The sequence below is a fragment of the Sphaerodactylus townsendi genome, linkage group LG08, assembly GCF_021028975.2.
Source record: "Sphaerodactylus townsendi isolate TG3544 linkage group LG08, MPM_Stown_v2.3, whole genome shotgun sequence".
Lineage (NCBI taxonomy): Eukaryota > Metazoa > Chordata > Lepidosauria > Squamata > Sphaerodactylidae > Sphaerodactylus > Sphaerodactylus townsendi.
In genome coordinates, this window is record NC_059432.1 from 67,452,153 (window position 1) to 67,472,677 (window position 20,525).

General features: G+C 40.2%; 1 protein-coding gene across 3 annotated transcripts in view; it reads right to left on the reverse strand.

The window, feature by feature from the left end:
• Positions 1-817: 817 nt before the first annotated feature.
• UGGT1 (UDP-glucose glycoprotein glucosyltransferase 1) overlaps positions 818-20,525 on the reverse strand; it is a 66,575-nt gene continuing 46,867 nt past the window's right edge. For all 3 annotated transcript variants that reach the window (XM_048505603.1, XM_048505605.1, XM_048505602.1), the window contains 9 exons: positions 19,560-19,648; positions 15,932-16,036; positions 14,499-14,583; positions 11,816-11,998; positions 10,540-10,700; positions 9,948-10,062; positions 8,785-8,901; positions 7,373-7,541; positions 818-6,232 (listed from right to left, as the gene is read on the reverse strand). In XM_048505603.1, coding sequence (XP_048361560.1) covers positions 6,207-6,232; positions 7,373-7,541; positions 8,785-8,901; positions 9,948-10,062; positions 10,540-10,700; positions 11,816-11,998; positions 14,499-14,583; positions 15,932-16,036; positions 19,560-19,648 — 1,050 coding nt within the window. In that variant the 3' untranslated portion in view covers positions 818-6,206. The remainder of the gene's footprint in view (positions 6,233-7,372; positions 7,542-8,784; positions 8,902-9,947; positions 10,063-10,539; positions 10,701-11,815; positions 11,999-14,498; positions 14,584-15,931; positions 16,037-19,559; positions 19,649-20,525) is intronic.

The window sequence follows — 20,525 nt, forward strand, 5'->3', positions numbered from 1 at the left end:
GAAATCTTTTAAAAAAAACATTTGAGGGTTTTAAAAGCCCAAAATGATAAGGAACACCTGTAGCTTTAAGAAACAGATGCCCTCTGTTGCCTTTGCTAAGCAACCACAAAAATTCCAGGCTTGGCGTTTCTGTGAGTGAAGGCAGGGGGAAGGCCCTTCCCAGAACTGTTTTGATCTCTGAGGGTTAGGATTGACAGATTCAGTTTGGGAAATTGCTGGAGATTTTGGAGTGTAATCTAAGGAAGCCAATGTTGGGGAAGGTGGCTTCAGCCAGATATGCCATAAAATTCACCCTTCAAAGCAACCATTTTCTCCAGGGAGACAGATGGGGATTGCCAGTAGGAGGGAAAGAGGAAATGCTGCAAGGAGGTGGATACCAAATTTAATTAATAAATAAATATAAACAAACATGAGAAATTGAAGTAAATCTCAAGTCTTGAGGGTTGCTGGCACCTCAAAACTGGGTCACAGTTTACCTTGGTAAAGGTTTCTGGAAAGTGGGGAGGGAAAGCTGAAGCAGATAAACATAGGTCGGCCGGGGGGGGGGGGAGGAGAGAGGAAAACAAGAAAAGAGGAGATGCTATGGGGTCTTTCGGGAAGAGAAAGAGGGAACAGTATGCAAGTGGAAATGAGATGCCTTTCTTAAATCTTTGGAGGTTCCCATTTGTGCAATACTAAAGCATATCCAAAGAAAACAGGACACTGCTACCTTTTTTCAGATGCAGCAGGCTTCTAGAAATATACACATACAGACACACATTCCCATGTAACCCAAGAATCAGACAAATTTTAAAAGATGAATGATGAAAAGACTTTATTGTGTTGAGCAAAACTGGGAGAATTTATTGAAACTTACTTTCTGTTAACATTCTGTAGACACTTAATATTTTGTATACCAACAAATTTTTACTCAGCATGGTATTATCAAACGCAGACAAGGGGGGGGGGGGAATGTTACAGAAATGTCTTGAAGTCCTCCTCCAAACCAATTTTCCACCCAAAAGCTAGCTACCATCGTACTGCATCCAAAGTTTCTGTTCCGCTAACAGTGGCAACCTCCTCCAGCATAAGGAACAACTTCTTAGGGCATGTGGCTCTTTATGTCTGAGGAAGGTTCACTTTTAGTGAAGCCTGAATCCAACACAATAACATTTCACACTTTAATTTTGTTGAAATTGCCAGTTTTATCATGAGACAGCAGAGATTATTGCAATAAAAGCAAGTTACAAAGCAAAATTTGGACAGACAACTTTTAAAAAGATTGTCTTCTTCAGCAGCCAATCAACATGGGCAGGGGCCTCTCTCATTAATAGAATCCTGTAAAGCACCAGATACACTGATGGATTTGTAAAAATAATGATAATTCTGTTAAGTCAGCCCCCGTTGCTAGTTAATAAATTATACTCCCTTTTTCAGGAATAATGAGTAGGTAAGATTAGAAATGAACCTGCTTAAGCGGTTAATTATCCAAGTAATTTCAGCATATCACTTCCTAAAGAGGCAACATTTTGTACAGTGATGCAGAGGATGGACTTGCCTGCCATCCTGTTAATGTGCAGCAAACTAAGGCATGACCCAACAATCTGACTTTACTTGCCATGCTTACGCCCCCCAATTTTATTAACTCTCCCTCCACAGTATGTTGTCAACTTGTCCTACACTACCTCTGTGCCAACCTTCACCATAGTCTTTACTGTCTCAAACCATTCAGATGGCAATTCCTAAGTCCCTTCTTCAACCAGTGATCATTTTAGAGGGTGGGTACAAGTATCAAAGATGGGGTGTTATTTTAAACTTAATTCAAGTCAGCATTTAATTTAGAAAAACTGTGAAGTTATTTTTCAAAAAACAACGTATAACCTATTCAATCACTTAGGTTTAAGGCATACAACAGTGCCAAAGTCATCTCTGAACAAGAAGGCTCTGCACCAAGAGGAACAGACCCAGATCAGGGCTTTCACAACGTTTGAAGGGAGAGTTCCACAGCTGTAGTGCACCCTCTTCCTATGGATCTACTACACAATTATTATACTTTTGGCTGGTCTTCAGCATCACCATGTGACACAAAAAAATGGCTAAGAACCTAAGTTTCCTAGGATGCCTGCACCCATTGAATGTTACATGCATTCAGAATCATTTACTTTGCTGCTTCAAACGTCTCAGATTCCATGTGCTGTTGAGTTATCTGGAGAGAATAAAAGTGGCAACTGTAGTCATAGCCTAGGTTAGTTTGTTCTTCCTTGGTTCAAAATTTGATATAGCAGTTGTCAGAATCAGTGAACTTATCCCCTCAGGAAGCACCACAGACTCCACAAAATGGAGTACAAACTACTATAACCACTCCAACATCCTGACTGTAGTATAAGAGAAAACATTACACTGCCAATTTTAAAGAGACACATGCTTAAAAAACAGCAATTTTGATTTTTTTAAAAAAAACCTTTCATTTACTCAAACCGCAAACCTTCATACAACTGGAATATGTTATGTTGAATTTCAATGAATTCTCTTCATAAAGCATAATAGGCACATAAAGCTGTGTCAATAACTTCAGCTTGCTTAATAAATAAATAGCTTTGCACATGCTATACATTTTTAAAAACTGTACAACATCATCTTTATGATCCACTGGTGGTAGATATTCCAAAAAAACCCACAGTCCAGTTTTTTTGAAATACAAATTATCTTGCCACTGCTGGCTTAAAAGCAGAGAAAATACACTAGTGTGTTTTTTTAAATTAAGAGTTAGAGGTTCAGCGTAACATTCAGATTAAGGTTACATACACACATCTTCACATTTACCTTACTTCTGATGGTAAGTGTATTTTTCTGATTTTCCAGCAGCCTTTCCCATGTTCCAACATACTGTGCACCACAGATAATCAAAATTATAAAAGGGAAATATCCTTTCTGAAAGCTGAGACTAGCCTCATCCTGAGCCAGGAAAGCACATTCAGAGATGTGTGCGATCAGGAATGGAATAGAAGAATAGTGCTAAACGAGGAATAGTGCTAACTCCATCTTGTCACATCTAAGAAGCTGAGCAGGATTGGCCCTTCTTAGTATTTGGATGAGAAACCACCCACGAAGTCCAGGGCTGTGAGGCACAGGCAGGCAATGGCAAACCACATCTTAATGTCTCTTGCCTCAGAAACTGCATGAGGTCACCATAACTAAGCTGTGACTTAACAGTACAAAAAAAAGACTTTGAATGGTGAGATGCAATTACTGCCACTTTTATGAAACTGAAATATATACATCTAAATACACATCTTGTGACAATAAGGTGCTAGGGAATTAACTCACAGTGCATTACCAAGGCTGTGTGAGAAAGCACTCGTTTGCTGCTTAAGCTTATGTTATATATGAAGACATCAGTGGATATCCTTCCCCTATTTTGTAGGTGAAGACAAATATTCTTGGGATGTACTATGTATTCTGCTGGTCAATAAGGAGTCTTTTTGAAAACAAGTATCTGTTGGCATTGCTCTTCTGGGGGCATGTGAATGGGCTGGCTAGCCCCATGGGATCTCCTTAAAATTGCTTCTAAGGACAGCTGGGGATTGTTCGTTAACAAAACAGAACCTGCAACAATATGCGGACATTACTGTTTAGAAATTACATTTCTCTCATCTGCAAATGAATAGTGATCACCAAAGCTACGAAACCAGTCTTTCCTCACTTTTTGCACAGCTAATGAATTTTTATGATCAGGGAAAACATGGAATACTTCACCCATTAAACAGTTTTTTGTAACTATGAGTCTCTTGGCCATTCTGTTCTGACACACCTTTGGTTATTTAAATGTTTTAACTAATATTAGCTGTGTGAAAGACTTGGTGGTACTGATAAATCATCTTTACATGTATTACCCTAGGAATAGAGGAAAGTTTACAGTAAAGGTTGTTAAAACCACTAACAACATTAACATTTTTAAAATGCAAAAGACCCATTTTCTCATTTATGCTCTGGTATCCACTTTCCATCCAATTAGTATGCCCTTGCTTCTTATACTTTTATTTATATTTTAGGTATGACTGAGTGTGTGCTGTCCTTTCAACACCACCACTTAACCTATCCAGAAACACTGCAATTTGATCTAGCCTGCTGCCAGCTGCAGGGGCAGCTACCCAAAGCATCCATAATGCTTCTCTTGATGAGGGGGAAAGGGGTGGCAGTATTAAACCACTTTGAAAGCTTCAACTGCCAGCTCCTTGTGCTTTAGCTTAGGAGGAGAGTACTGAGTGGCAGGGGGTGAGGGCTCTTTCCTTGTAGTATCTCCTCGCTCAGTTCCCCTAACACCTTCAGTTCCAGTCATAAAGCATTTCAGACACATGGTCAGAAACACAGCTATCAGAACAGTCTGAGCAGGCCTGAAGTGCTCTTTAGAAAGGATTATCCCTAAGAGTCTTCCAGGTAATTACTGACCAGGGTATGAGAATACTAAGAGACGAAGGGTAGTAAACAGAAAACATAGGAAAGGAAAGGTGAAATCCAAAGAAGATGGCAGAGTTTGGATATATTCTGGAAGAAACTTTTTTCCTAGGCTCAGAACAGTACCAGTATGGAATGGACTGTAGATTCCCTCCCCTGCTGGACTCAGAGGTTAATTCTCACTTTTTGATCAAGAGATTGTGTTTTCCTACTTGAAAAGGTTGCCCCTGGATTACCTGACCTTCTCTGTCACATATTTAAACAAGTTTTAAAAATACCCTGGACTGCAGTTAAAAAACAAATAAACTATGATCAAAAGCTGTCATTACAAGAACTTAGCACAGTCACATGAATGCAAAGTAGCATTCTGTTTTCTTGTTTGCAAGGCAACTGTAGTTTTATTTGGGAATATCCAGTATCAGCCACGAGCTGTGTAGGCAACACTTTTCCATAGCAGAACCCACTAGCAACAATGTCCAGAATGGAACGGGACTGGACAAGATGTCAAACCTGCATGCAGTTGTTCAGCACACTGTGAACAGAGTATTTTTGTGCTGGATCTACGTGTAACTTATGACATACAAAAAAGGTAACTAGAAGTGGAGGGGAAAATCTCACTAAAAAGAAAAAAACTTAACTCAGTAGAAAACACACTCTGCTCTGTATACCTGAAACTTAGAAAATACAAGTGGTCATGAACAAAAATTTAGAACAATATTGTCAATATTGTGAATTTAGAACAATATTGTCAACAAGAGAAGTCATATGATTCTTTATGTTAAAAAGCATAAAGAAAAATCAAAATTAAGTGACTAATAAGGTTTGAGAGAGGAGAATTGGAGAAAAGATCTAAGAACTCTAAGGCTTTATTTATCTGACATCACTGTTGTGCTGAGGAAAAATAAACTTATGAAATTTACAAAGATCAAGAAGCTTCCACAGATTTGCACCGACAAAGTACATTCATGAAATGATAAATTCACAAGAATATTAATGCCCTCATTATTATGCAGTCTTCAGGAACTTAGGGAAAAAATGTCAAGAAGCATCCTGTCATCTTCCCCAATGAGGGGAAAGTGCTGGGTGTTTGCTTCATTAAAATATACATTTATTTGTAAATGTACACTTTCGAAAATATTGGGGTTGCTTTTACATTTTGTTGCACAATGAGTTAAAATGTAATATTCACAATGTCTCATTTTAAATGAACGCACTGCAATTCTAACACCAAAGATGAGGGATAATGAAAAGAGGAGGGGAATCCTGATTCTCATTTGACACCTGTGTGTCAGTCAGTTACCAAGCATGTTGCCAAGCCCTGTTTCAGCCAGAAAAAAACTCTTTGCTCTACCTCAAAATCTCAAGCGAGGTGAGAGCCTGAGCATTCTCAGTGTTTGCCTTTTTTCTGAACAGTACCTTTCCTCTGACTGTCCCAGAAAGGTAGATACAGCCAACACAACCTTGATGTTCAGTAGTGTCCTCTTCCAAAAGTTGATGAACAGACCTGCTGCTTGCTTTTCAGGGCGCTTCAAAACATTACCAAAATCTGACATTCCTCTTCTGCTTCTTGCAGGTGCAAATAAAGCCAGTTACACGCATTCTAAGCATCCAGATCCCATTCTGTCTGCAGAAATCAAGTCAAACAAGCAAGCAAGATACATCAAAAACCCCTTTCAGTTTATTCGGCAGTTTCGCAAACATACTAGAAAAAAACTAGCATTTGATAGAAAAATTGTCTATGGAAACAGTCTCACTTGGTTGGTCTCCATGGATCATAATTCTATGTGTGCTGATATTCCTGTAGGGAGGGAAAGGAGAAATCAACATGCAAGTTAACAGGTTCCAAACCGCAAGTCGTGTCTCAAATATACACAACACAAACCATGGTTTACCCTCAGCTGCCTTCTACTCAATCTGTATGATATCAGTATTTTTCATATTAGGGCAAAAAACAGCTGGAGGGGGATATTTGATAGGGAAAACAGTGCAGGTGGAACATTAGCCCCTACACTTCATGGTGTTTCCAATCAAAACATGAGACCCTGTGATTTTTTTAAAGAAAAAAATTTACATATCAGGAGTTACAATCTAATCCTAGGGTGGGATCTAGATGAAATATTTCTATTAGTACGAGGATATACGCCTGCAGACCACAATATTTCTGCCTTCTTGTTAAGTCTCGAACCTTAAGCCAATAAATGGACTCTAGGTTGCTGCTCAGTACCATTTATTGATGAGACATTGAAGCACCAAGTTTTGGCAAAGCCAGTTCTGACAAACCTGGCCTTTGTCATTCCCTTTATCCCTCTGCAAGTTTCCCCTCCCACTTTCCCAAGAATTTGTGAAGAACAGTTTCCAGAGCTGAGGCGCCCCAAAGTCGGCAACAGATACTGAAAGAAAGCCACCTGGCTTCCTGCCCCCACAAGATAATAGATACGTTCCATCTCTCATGGGACCAAGGTGTCAGGGGAGCCTAGTTATCTACAAAGCATCTGAAACCATAAAGTAAAGATCAAGGAAAGAATGCCCCAGATGGCAGTGGTAATATACAGCAGGCTGGTTACATATATCTTTTAGAAGCATTGATTTGTAGCTTTAAGCAGTTACATTGAGGTAGGAATGCATCTCAATCACTTACACATGATTCCCCTGGCACTTCTCCCAAAATGTCCCCTAAAATCCTATTGTTGAGGATCCCCTTTCCACAAGAACAGGATTTCAGAGTGCCTCAGGAGGAAAGCAAATCATTCTCTGTGGGTGGAAATTTTTGGACCCTTGGAAATGTCTAGTCTGGATCCAAGTTATAGGGCAGTTTTGTCCTTAAGGAAGACCCAGGAGAGCTTCAAGCATACAATTTTGGTGCCAGACTGTTGGCCTACCCACTGGGATTAAGTGCGTTATAGATGCTTTTTATAGGTATGGGAAGAAAAACAGCTACCTTCTTGACTTGGCTGCTCTGTTTCATTTGTTTTAGAGAGTGATCCTGTTGCTTTTTCTTGTTGGAAATGACTATACAGCTGCTTGATTTCTTGATCATAGTCCTGCCATTCAGGAACAATCCTCACAGCTGCCTCCAGCTTGGGCTCTTTGGTCATTGGGTTATTACACTGCAATATAATAGAGAGGTTAATGTCAAGGATTGTTGTGGCCTTTTGCCTAAGGCCTCAAAAAATTAGCAATTAAAAAAATTAACAGTTATTTACAGCACACACAATTGACAATACATAAACATGAGTTGATGTAAACAAAGCAAACAGATTCTAAAACAAATATAGTTTCCAGGTCCCTACCAGATTTTAATCAAGGTGTGGTAAAGTAAAATTAATGCTAAAAGACACAGAAACATTCCACGCTTTGATTTTTTTCCCACATCTGTACTGAATTTTTTTAGCTAATGTTTCTGTGTCATGGAGGTTTAAGGCATTTCAGGAGGAAGGGTAGGGGAAATTCAGAAACATAGATGGTTGCTTCCTAAGATTCCCTGAAGCCATTTGACTACTGTTTGCCCACCCACTTTCAACTGCCAACAGCCTATCCATTTAAGATCTTAGGCAGAATCTGACAGGCCTCTCTCTGCCATACACTTGCAGACATGTATCCAGCTATAAAAACAGTCTGGCTCAAGTGAGAGCTGGCATACACAAAACCCAGTTCTTTTCTATCTGAGAGAGTTGGGGACAAAACAAGTTTCCTTAACTGCAAAACATAACTGTAACTTTATGTGGAAATAGAGGAACGAGGAAACAACTACTTGGATGGGAAAAGGAGAGTAAGGAAGGATTTCAGCCACATGGGAGGATGCAAAACAGAGATAAAACAACACAGTAAGCTACCACAACCTGACTAAACTGGTTCTCTGGCTTAACAGCTTACAGTTTTGTATAGAACCTGAGTTTTCTGCAAAACCTATGTTGGCCTGACCCACAAGGAACTGTTCTTCTCTTGCTTGCCGTTGGAAAAGGCCACAAAAGCTTCAGGGGCTCTGTGATTTGCTGTCCTGCTCCTATTCTTGCTAGACTCTGCCTGGTCTTGGAGCTTAGTTAGAAACTGTACTCATCTGGTCTATAACAGAAATAATTTTCTCCTTGATGCAACCAGTTTTATTCAAGGGTCAGTTGGTGTAACAATATATACTTCCAATCTCTATACCAGCATGCAGAAATTAGTGTAGCCCCCAATAATAGATAGTCATCGCTGATGTAAGTTACTATGCATTTAGGAGGACATGCAAATAGAAAAATTCACAGAACAATCATCCTAGTTTTATAGTTTAAAGCACTTAATTCAGTTCAAAGTGGTCCTAAGTTATGGCATGGCCTCTTCCTATTCTGTTCAGACCTGGCGCCTTACCAGATCAATGGTTTTTGCTCTCTTCTTTGATGCATCATCACACCATGTTTCGCACCAAAGCCACTCTTGTGGAAGTGATTTAATGGGCACCTGATGAATCATGTTATTGGGCAAGTCCTGATAGAAGGAAAACAAAGTTGCAGTTCTCTTAACACGATAAAAACATTTTGAATATCAACTGAATAATTCCAACTAGATGTAAAACAGAAGTAGAAGAAACAATGATCCAGAACAAACATTTATTAAATGACAAGATATTATACTAGGGGAGTACAATCATAATGTCATTTTCAATACACGAAAGGCTTATAAATAAAAGTGAAGCATGATGACATGTAAACACCAGATGGACAAAGAGAACAAAAACCAAGAGTAAACAAATATTCTCACTCTTTTTTTCTTGTTTCAAACCCAGTCACAATCTACCACCATACATTTTAATCATTTAAATTATGAAGTTATAACCATATTGATTTTTTATTTGCCTACACTTAAGAGTCCATCAAAATACTATTGAGAATACCTCCTTCCTGCTACTAACTACTATGCCCAATTCTACCAAACTAATCCAGAGCCCATTTCTTTTTTTCAAACACTACTATGATAAGACAGTTACTGACTTAAAACCTAATTTGTCCACTTACCCACAACTATAGTATTTCTGCATTCTTTTTTACTCGGCATCTCTTCCTGAGGCTCTCTATCCTCACAGTTTGCTTTTTCTGACCATCTGCTCCCACACTGCTTGTGTTGCGTTTTTTGTGCTCCACAGACCGTCTATTACAGGGGTAGGGAACCTGCGGCTCTCCAGATGTTCAGGAACTACAATTCCCATCAGCCCCTACCAGCATGGCCAATTGGCCATGCTGACAGAAGCGACTGATGAATTATTCCTGAACATCTAGGCTGTAAATTCTATCCTATTATGACTTCCCAAAAACTAGAGTTGGGAATGCCTTTAAGCTCCTTACAATTAAATATATGCCCTGAATTAGCAACAGCTGTCCTAAAAAGCAGTATGTGAACATCATAAGACTTTATGGGCAAGAAATGATAGCCATCAGATTCTAAACATTTAAGCTATAGGATCCAAGAGAACTTGCAGATAGGCATTCCATGGTTTATATACAACTTTCCATAATTAAAACATAGCAAGTAAGTACCTGATCAAGGTTGGACAAACTGTTAGGATCTTGGCTAAGACCTTGATATTGTCCTCGGAGCCGATCACCAGCAGCTATCTTTCTGAACTTCTTCAGATCTACCACATAAAGAGCACTAAAAACAAACAAAGCAGCTCATTGAGTCAGTGAACTGTATGCTTCTTTAAACAGACCAAATGCAAAACAGACTCCAGTTAGAACCTCAGAATAATTAGATCAAAAGTGGACAACTTAAAGAATATTCTTAAAATAAGAAAGTGTCACACCAACAACATGATTCAGCATGATTTCATCAGCTCCACTGACGGCAGCCAGTAAAGGCTGAAGTGTTGGACTGTGAAGATGTAAACTCAGTTGAGAAGTTCACTGGGGTCACCCAGACAAGTCACTCTGTCACTCTGTCTCGGCCTAACCTATCCCTTAGGATTACTGCAAGAATAAAATGGTAAGAGTCATGTATGTCACACTAAACTCTCTGGAGGAAGGGAAGGATAAAAGCATAATAGATGCGCCAGTCAGTGATGCACGCTTTTCAGTGTTTCAAAAAGGCAACAATGAAGCCTACAATCAGTTAGAAACAAACTTTTGTCACCTGATGTGGTATTTCCTTCCAGCCAAGTGACTTGCCCAGTATCCTGACTGCCAGAATCTGTAGCCATCCATCTCACGTCGACTATCACAGAATGGTGTATAACCATACGGTGCTCCGTCCAAGTTGAAATCTCTAAGTTCCTTGAGGTCTGTTCGAACAATCTAAAGAAAAGAAGTTCACAGGCTTCCTTGAATTTCCAAGTTCCCACGGAGAACTTGGGACAGAGACCTCTGAAGTTACGACAATTATTACATTACTAGCTACTGTTCACTAAGATTGAAGGGGGAATAGAGATGAAGAGGTCGCCTCTCCAGTTGTACCCTTTTGAGGTCGTTGCCATCAATACGCAGAAACAAACCCCTCTGGTAAACAACGCTTCCATTCTCTTCCCATCATGAATCTGCACTGCTTCCTTACTTTCTCAAACATGGCTCTTTATATCCAGAATTGTAATTAAGATAAGTTTCATTCTCTGTTTCAATTTTTTTTGTGATTCTATTATTGCTGTCATGTAGTTATTATGTTATCATGAAAAATAAAAATATAGTTTAAAAATACGGCTCAGGAGCAGGAGAACAGGAAGAATCACCACTGGACATATGTTGCCCTTTCCCTTTGAACCTGGAGCCTGCCATCAGAAGGGACTGCCTTCATATTCACTGCCTGCATCCCACACCGAGAAAGTGCAGGAAAGCTGACTATTAAAAAATGTAAGTAAAAATAAGTAAATTGTAATAAATAATCCTAAATCCACAGTGCAGGGTTCATATTCTTATAAACAAGTTTAATCTCATCCCAGATTGGTCAATTTATATTCAGTCCCCTGAGCAAATGGAAGACTGCCTGCCTGCAAACTTAGACAGAAACCTAATGAACATTTTCCAGATCTTTTATGCCTTCTAATCTTTTTCCTTCTCCTGCAACTAAGTAAGAAGTGGTCTGAGTGGTTCCTATGTTAGTCAACAGTGTAAATGAGCTCATGCCAGTTCTCATGCCCTGGGGTTGCAAACAAGCAAATGGGCGCAAGAGGAGATACAGTATTGGTCTTCTGGCTACTGACATCATAAAAGCCACTCAAGAAAGCCTTCCTGTTTTTTTACCACATTACAGTTCCTGGAAAGAAGGAACATTCTGAGGACTTTGAACCAAGATTCCTTTCCTCCAAACCCTTTCCTTTCCCAAAGCCTTTCACATCCCAGAAAATAAATACTGGAGGGAGAAAGTATTCAGCATCATTTATACATGACTTGTATTTGCTAATTTCAAACCCATTTACCTGGTCAGCATCCACAAACAAGAATTTATCAACTGCGAGGGGAAAAAGCACGTCCAGAAAGAGGATTTTGTAACCCCAGATGATCCGCTGCTTCTCTGTTTGCTGGTGAAGCCATCGTGGCCACTTGTATTGGACTAGTTCATAATGGAAATTGTACTTCTCAGCCATATATGGAATGAACTCCTGAAATGATATGATGGTTACAGGTCCCAAGAGTTTCCAATACTTTGAAGATAAATGTTTTGAGAAAATGTTACTTTCACAATAAAAATTAAATACCCTTTAAAAAATCAGACTGTGAAATTTCTCCATGATGGAGGTGCAAACAAGAGCAGGGTTCAAAAGTTTTACTGCTCTCGGTGCCAGCCATTGTTTCTAATTGCCGCTGATGTTCGGCTTTCTCATTTCTTGCTCCAGAGGCCAAGTTCATGTGCCCCTTTTGGACCAACTGCCTGGCAACAGAGGTTTACAAGGAAAGAACAATAGCAAGCTGTGTGTTTGTAGCAAATTTCTCCTGCAACTTACAACTTGGGATACTGCACCCCAATGTAAGGTGTAACCTGTTGCCCTACCAAAAGAAGCACATTCTACGTTTCCCTCTGCTGCCAGTCCATTTGCTTATTTATTTTTTCTACAGCAGAGTATATGAAAGCTTTCCCAAGTGATCACTACAATTAAGTTTATTGTCACCACTTGCAATTGTATTTGAAGATCCCTATTAAGAGTCATAAGATCCTGATTTCCTATTGCCACAAGGTTGTCATTTCCACGCCAGCATCCTTTTCAGAAAATATGTTAGCCAATGTTTCAAAATATGCCTGGGAATCCTCTAATTTATTGCAGGAACATGAAGAAAGATTTATGAAAGCAACATACTATTTAACAGCAACAGATATCGCAATGGTTCTGGACTTACACTGTACACTAGTATGAAACTAGCTAGAGTAACCCCAGCTAGAGTACTATGAAATCTTGAAGAGGACAGACAGAAATAAGTTGAAGGTTCCGTTCCAGCTAAAATTATCCCTCTTTTCTGCCTTAACTTGCAAAACATTAATTTAGAACTATCAGAACCTAAGCCAGACTGAACAATTGTCCACGTTGAAAATTTACTATAATCTCAATTTTTAAAAAAAAATTCATTACAATTAGCAAAACTTGCCTAAAATTATGTATATGTGCCTCAGATACAGTCAAGCTCCAAACAGTTCCACTTATCTGAATTTGTACTAAAAATTGGCTTATTCATCAACATGGCATTACCCAACTGGTGCAAGGCTTTCACACAGAAAACAAATTCCAAGGGCACAGGTTCTCCTGTGCATCCATTCCTATGAACAGTTTTTATATGATGTTTGGTTTGTGTCTGGGACTGACGGGTATGAGGAGGACTACAGACAGCATTCTTTCTTGGGAGGCTTGCCTTGGCAACTGCTAACTGCTTAAAATAAGAGCCCTACAGCCCCATCCATGTGTCCAGGGGGCCGGTGCTGCACTACCACTCCCAAAGGGGATTCCCAGCAGCATGGGGCTTCAAAAGCGTGAAAGCCTACCCACCACTGAGAAGCACCCATTGGATTTATTAGACTTATGCCATCCAAAAGGGTGGCTTAAAGTCTCAATTTGTGGCCACTGGCGTAATGCACCAATGGCTGGGAGGGGGCTGACTAACATCAGCTCCTTCCCCAGCCTGCCCCCACCATGCTGGTGGCAGGGGCTCTGGGACACTGGTGGCACATCCAGTTCTGTGTTCCGGTGCCAGGGAGGTCTGTTACAGCCGCACGCTTCTCTTAGAATCTGCCAGCTAATTTTTAATTAATTGCTTGTCTGACTATTTTTCTGTCTTGATTAATGGTTTAATACTGCTAAAAGTTCTGAGACTGCGCTGTCCAAACTGATTTTTTACAGTTCTCTGCTTTAGATTTTTATGTCTCTATTGTTTTTGTATTTTAGAATTGTTTTTACTGTTAAGAACAATTTTGTTATACTATGAGATGTCCCTTCTACAGAAAGAGGGCACTGAGATTTTTAAACAAATAAACATGAAGTGGCTTATCATTATTTATCAAGGAGAAAAGCCTTCAACAGATAAGCATCCTATTTACTGAGAAATACCCATAGCAGTCCAATTTTTTACATGTTTACTTAGAAATATAGTTCTACTGAGTTCAAAGGTCCCAAGTAAGCACATGTGGGATTTCTGTTGAGGTTGGGTTTTTTTTACAATAAATCAACATATTCTTAAATGAAAAAGTGAGTTACAAATGATGTTATACACTGTATTAAATTGCTCTTTAGCCAAGCGGACAGAGATATGAAGCTTCCTTCCTCAAAACTTTGCTAATGCATGTATTCCTTAATGCTTGCTTTTTTCTTTTCTTTTTTACAATCATGTCTATAAACCTCTCCCAAATGCCTTCATTAGACTGGATCCACACAAAATTTCCCAATGGCAGAATGGAACATTCCTGCCTTGCCCTTTCCCCTGCAGCACACTGATCTCTATGAAATGCTGCTACTGGGGGCACAGGTGTCCCCCGAGGAACGATATGAGAGGTGTGTACCATGGGAAGGGAGAATCAGTGGAAGTTGCCAGTTTGATCACACATTTGTAGGACAGAAGAACATTTTCAAAATGCTTTGGCTCATCTCTAAAACAGGTAACATTTTTGTTTGAACTGACCTTAAATGTAGGTGACAAGTAGTTCTTCAAGAACCAGAACTTCACTGGAGTCTTTGTGTGTTTCAGCACGGATAACATCATTATGCTGTCAAAAAAAGAAGCAGCTTTTATTAAAGCAAACAAACAGCACAGATGCTACGAAGCGATGGTGTCACAACCCTGGCCTTCATACAGTTTATACTGGAGTAACTGGTGATGACTGCACACCCAAAAGCAAGAGCACATCACTCTTTTTATGTAAAACTAGTATGATCAACAAAAACACGCAATCATCCTTAAAATAATAGTTCAGGGCAAAGCAATTTGTGTTGTATTCTGGCTAGCTACGTTCACATATCAAATAAATATGTGTGGTCTTATATTCCTGCATGAACGAATCTTGAATCACTATTATTAAACCATTATATTAAACAAATGCATTAATTTATATAGGTGAAATGATGTATTAATGAATCCAAAAATAAATAAAAATCCAGAATAAAAGTACTTTTCCCTCAAAAGCTATCTATTACATAAGCAATATCGTTTTTCTCCCTACTTCTTTAGAAGTTTATAAATGCAGTAAACAAACCAAACATATTTTTTAACTTGTAGAAAGGTATGCTATAACAGACTATGTTATATAACTCCTTGACATTCAATGCCTCTATGGAGGTCATGGATCTTTTTCAAAAAAATCACCTTGGGGAAGAAAAACTAATTTTGCAACCAAACTGAAAAACTGTGAGAACTGCTCATGCAGAAAAAGGGAAGTGTACAAAAAGCTCTGGCATTTCTCAACTGAACTCTAGCTTGTGACTACTGGTTTTACAGATCTGAATGAAGACAAACAAGAAGTCTAAATTTAAAACAATACCACTTGGGGATGCCTTTAATGTAGATAAACAGTTGAATTGGCTTTAGGAAAGCTAACTTGATTAGGGAATTTTTCTGCATATGTGGGTTGTTGGGCTTGACTGAAACATCATGCCTAATTTTCAAACACAAGATCTCTGAAGATGAAAAAATTAATTTCTGTGGTGACACACATTATATACCGTTGTAGTTTTCAATGAAAAGCTATATAAACAAAACGGCCTCTCCATTAAAAAAAATTCAAATAGTTCTGCTGTTTAGCAGTAGTAGTAGTAGTTCTGCTGTTTAAGTTCTTTTGTTAGAACAAAGAACAATGACCATTTGAAATTCTGGGGGAATGTTTTCCCTTGTCAAAGTTAAACATGCTAAAGACTCAAGATTTTTCCCATCATCCCCTACAGAAAAACTGCAAGGGTTCAAATTGTGCTTTCCTAGCTTGCCTGTAAAAAGACCTCCACATCAACTCCCCAACATACATGTAACTAACCGAGAGGCTATATGCCAAGTTTTCAAACTGTCTCTTATAAGCAGTGATACATTTTCTAATTTAAACACCATGCTATTGATCCTCAACTGACCGGAGGAATCTCTCATATAGATGTCCTGATGCCACAGAGAATATATTGATCACATCATCTTTATCCTGCTTCAGTTCTTCTTTCTTCTGTCCACCAGTGAATCCCCTATAGAGAACAAGAATACCCTTATCACTAGAAGACAAACTTTAATTAGCAGACACACCCACAATGAGAAATCATGACTATCTGAACAGAAAACCTAAATTTTCAATCTTCCACAGGGAAAAGACAGAGCACACAAATATGACAACTAACTACATGTGTTCCCATCACATATAAAGTGGGACTGCCTGGTAAGGTCTGAACTTAGCCTAACTCCCATGTGAAACTGCAAGTATTTGGGACTGTGGCAGGCACTACGTGTTTGGGCTTCAGGAAAAAGTGACTGCTTAGCATTATCAGCTTAAGTACATAATGTCTTCCTGACTCCAAAAAATTTTGACTGTGACAAATATGAGAAAGCCAATTCCAAGACAGAAATCCATGTATGGCTGGAATCAACTGGCTGTTGTGGGTTTTCCAGGCTGTGTGGCTGTGGTCCAGTAGCTTTTACTACTACCATTTCACCCACATCCATGGCTGGCATCTTCAGAGGCATGTCACAGCAAATACATCTTACTGTGACATGCCTCTGAAGATCCCAGCCACAGATGGGGGCAAAATGTTAGGATCAAAAGCTTCTAGACCACAGCCACACAGCCTGGAAAACACACAACAGCCAGAAGAAATCCATCCTTTCCTGAGTGTAAAATTTTAAATATGACAAATATATCTGAACCCATTACTTCCTATAACTGAACCCATTTCATTGGGTTTACAACCCCTGGTGATCTCAGAAAAGGAAGTGCAAGATCTATTTCACAGACAGAAGCCTGGAAAAGCACCAGGCCCAGACAAGATAACACCTTCTTGCCTAAAAGTCTGTGCTGTCCAATTGGCCCCCATCTTCACCCAAATCTTTAACAAATCACTAGAGATGTGCTATGTTCCTTCCTGCTTCAAACACTCCACTATCGTCCCAGTGCCGAAGAAGCCTTCCATCAAGGAACTGAACGACTACAGACCAGTTGCTCTAACATCTGTAGTTATGAAAACTTTTGAAAGGCTAGTGATGTACCATTTGAAAACCATCACGGATCCACTGTTGGACCCCTTGCAATTTGCATACCGAGCAAATAGATCGACAGATGATGCTGTTAATATGGCTTTGCACTATATCCTACAGCATCTTGAATCGCCAAAGACCTATGCAAGGGTCCTCTTTGTTGACTTTAGTTCAGCATTCAATACTATCAGACCGGACATTCTTCTAACCAAACTAAATCAGCTAGCAGTACCTGAGCATATTTGTAAGTGGATCACAAGCTTCCTAACAGATAGGGACAGCAGGTGAAGCTAGGAAAAATTACATCAGACACCTGTAAAAATGAGCACAGGGGCCCCCCAAGGCTGTGTATTTTCACCACTTCTCTTCTCTCTGTATACCAATGACTGCATCTCAAATGATCCATCTGTTAAAATACTGAAATTTGCAGATGATACAACAGTGATTGGTCTCATTCGAGACAACGATGAAACCGCATACAGACGGGAGGTTGAACAACTAGCCTCGTGGTGCCACTGGAACAATCTAGAACTGAACACACTTAAAACCGTAGGAATGGTTGGTAGATTTCAGGAGAAACCCTCCCATCCTACCTCCTCTCACAATACTAGACAACACAGTATCAACAGTAGAGACCTTTAAATTTCTAGGCTCCATCATATCTCATGACCTAAAATGGTCACCTAATATCAAAAATGTCATTAAAAAAGCACAACAAAGAATGTTCTTTCTGCGCCAACTCAGGAAGCTCAAACTGCCCAAGGAGCTGCTGATACAGTTCTACAGAGGGAATCATTGAGTCTGTCATCTGCACCTCTATAACTGTGTGGTTTGGTTCTGCAACCCAACAAGATGCGACACAGACTTCAGAGAATAATCAGAACTGCAGAAAAAACAATTGCTGCTAACCTGCCTTCCATTGAGGACCTGCTTATACTGCACGGGTCAAAAAGGGCTGTGAAAATATCTACTGCCCCCTCGCATCCTGGACATAACCTGTTTCAACTCTTACCCTCTAAACGTCGCTACAGAGCACTGCACACCAAGACAACTAGACATAAGAACAGTTTTTTCCCGAATGCCATCACTCTGTTAAACAAATAATTCCCTCGATAATGTCAAACTATTTATTATATATTTATTATATAATTACTGCACTACTTTTTTCATCATTCCTATTACCCATCTCCTCCCAATTATGACTGTATGACTATAGCCTGTGCTGACATTTCATTTTGTTTTATGATTTTACATTTTATGTTTTTATTACTATTGATTGTTTCCTGATTGCTTACTAGACCTATATGACAATCATTAAGTGCTGTACCTTATGATTCTTGACAAATGTATTTTCTTTTATGTACACTGAGAGCATATGCACCGGAGACAAATTCCTTGTGTGTCCAATCACACTTGGCCAATAAAGATTCTATTCTATTCTATTCTATTCTATGATGAAGTGGAAGCTAGACTGAGAGACTCTCATTACTTTGAGCAGCAGTTTTACAAGATGTCCAGAGGGGAGTCAGGAAAAAAATCTGCTTCCTTGAACTCCTTCCATTTAGGGCCTGCCTCCCTGCCTCTGCTTGAACTTGCACCCACCAGCCTCAGAGTGGAGTGGGGAGCCTTGAGCCAAGCTCAGTGGCTTTCTCCTTTCGGCTTCTGCTTCGCTGTGCTTCCACACTTGCTCTCTCTCAACTCCAACAGATATCTTATTTCAGCACAACCCCTTCTTCTCCCCAGCCGCTGGACCTTTATCACTCCATTTGCCTCAGGTGCACCCAATTCTCCCTTTGCCCTAGTCAACCTCTTTCCCTTCACCTGGCTCTTCCTCCATCCCTCCCAGTGCCTCTTCCTGTCAATCACTCACCTTGCCTCCTCCTCCTGAGCTCAGGCCTTGTATTTTCCTAGTCCCTGACTTCCTACTGGAGGCTGCTACTAGGTAGCCTCCAGCCCCAGCTCCCTTGGTGGCAGGTGTTCCTGCTACTTGCATCTGTTGGCCGCTCTGTTGTGCAGCCTTCTCCTCCCCAACCCCAGTCCCTGCCCCGCAACCCCTCTCATTTGGAAGTTGGAGTGGTTGCCCCAGAGGCGTATCTAGGGAAAATATAGCCCAACGCAAAATCTGAGTCCCCCCCCCCCTTGGGTGGCCACCCTCCCCCACCACGACCTTTTTTTGCACCAGGTCTTGAAATTAGTGTATGGACTCGGTGAGAAGGAGGGGTGCGGGGAACGATTTCCCGCCCCCCACATGACTAAGTGGCTGCAGCCCGGGGACATTTGACAGCATATGTCCCCCTGAGCAGTACACACCTGGGTTGCCCCAAACCATCCCTGGCTTTGGCCAGTAAGCACAAGGAAAGGGAGAGCTGGTGGGGACATGTTCCCACTGGCCTGATGGAGGCCTTTGGTGAGGAGGGCACCAGGAGGGTGAAGAGAACGTCCAGCATCAGCTCTGTGGCCAGACACATTCAAAGACAGGTTCAAGCAATATGAAAGACTGTGGAAACAAGCCACCATGTTTACCATTTAAGAGATTCCCAAAATCCAGATTCATTCTCACTAGTTCCATCACTTAGCAAATCTTCATTTATCATGTCTAGTTTCTTCTGAACCTACAAGAGATAACGTGCTTTGATATTTCTTCAAACAGAATTGTTCAACACTATCAGACAGAATCTTTTGAGAGCAAAACCATGAGTTTTGATTAAGAGTATAATCCAAGCTAGCTCTAAAAGCATAAAGAGAAGGGTAGAGGTATTATATCAATGGGACGCTACAGAAAAAACGGTCATCGTGCACTTCAGCAAATGTTCCCTACTGAAGTAGAATTGCTGTATATGGATTAAAAAACTCAACAACAACAGACAGAATGAAGACAACAGAATAAGTTAACAGGCTGGTGCATTGCAAGTTATACCATACGTGGAAGATTGCAACTTGCACGCTGAGCGCTGAGTATATACCATCACAATTATCCCCCATTGTTTACCAGCATAATTACACAAATTATAAAGCTTTATCTTTATATATCTTTGCTGTAGTGATAGCAGCAAAGAAACAACACTTTTCCAGTACCATTGTGTCTGTACAGTGTACAGTTGCCAGGTTTCCCTGGCTGCTGGTGGGGGTGAGGGTTGCTAGCTCCATGGTGAGGAACTCCTGGAGATTTGGGGGTGGAGCCTGTGGGTGACACAAACCTCAGTGGGTAGAATGTCAGAGTCTACCCTCCAAATCATTTATTTTCTCCAGGGAAAGTTATTTCTGTAGTCTGGAGATGAGCTGTAATTCCAGGGGAATTGAAACAGGCCATGTTGCATCCACTTCTAAAGAAGCTTGTCCTGGACCCAAGAGATCTCAAAACTATCAACCAGTCTCAAATGTCCCATCCCTGAGCAAGGCAACTGAATGGGTGACTGCTGGACAACTCGAAGCTTTCCTGGATGAAGCACGTTGTTTAAATCCTTCCCAATCTTGTTTCAGGGCTAGTCA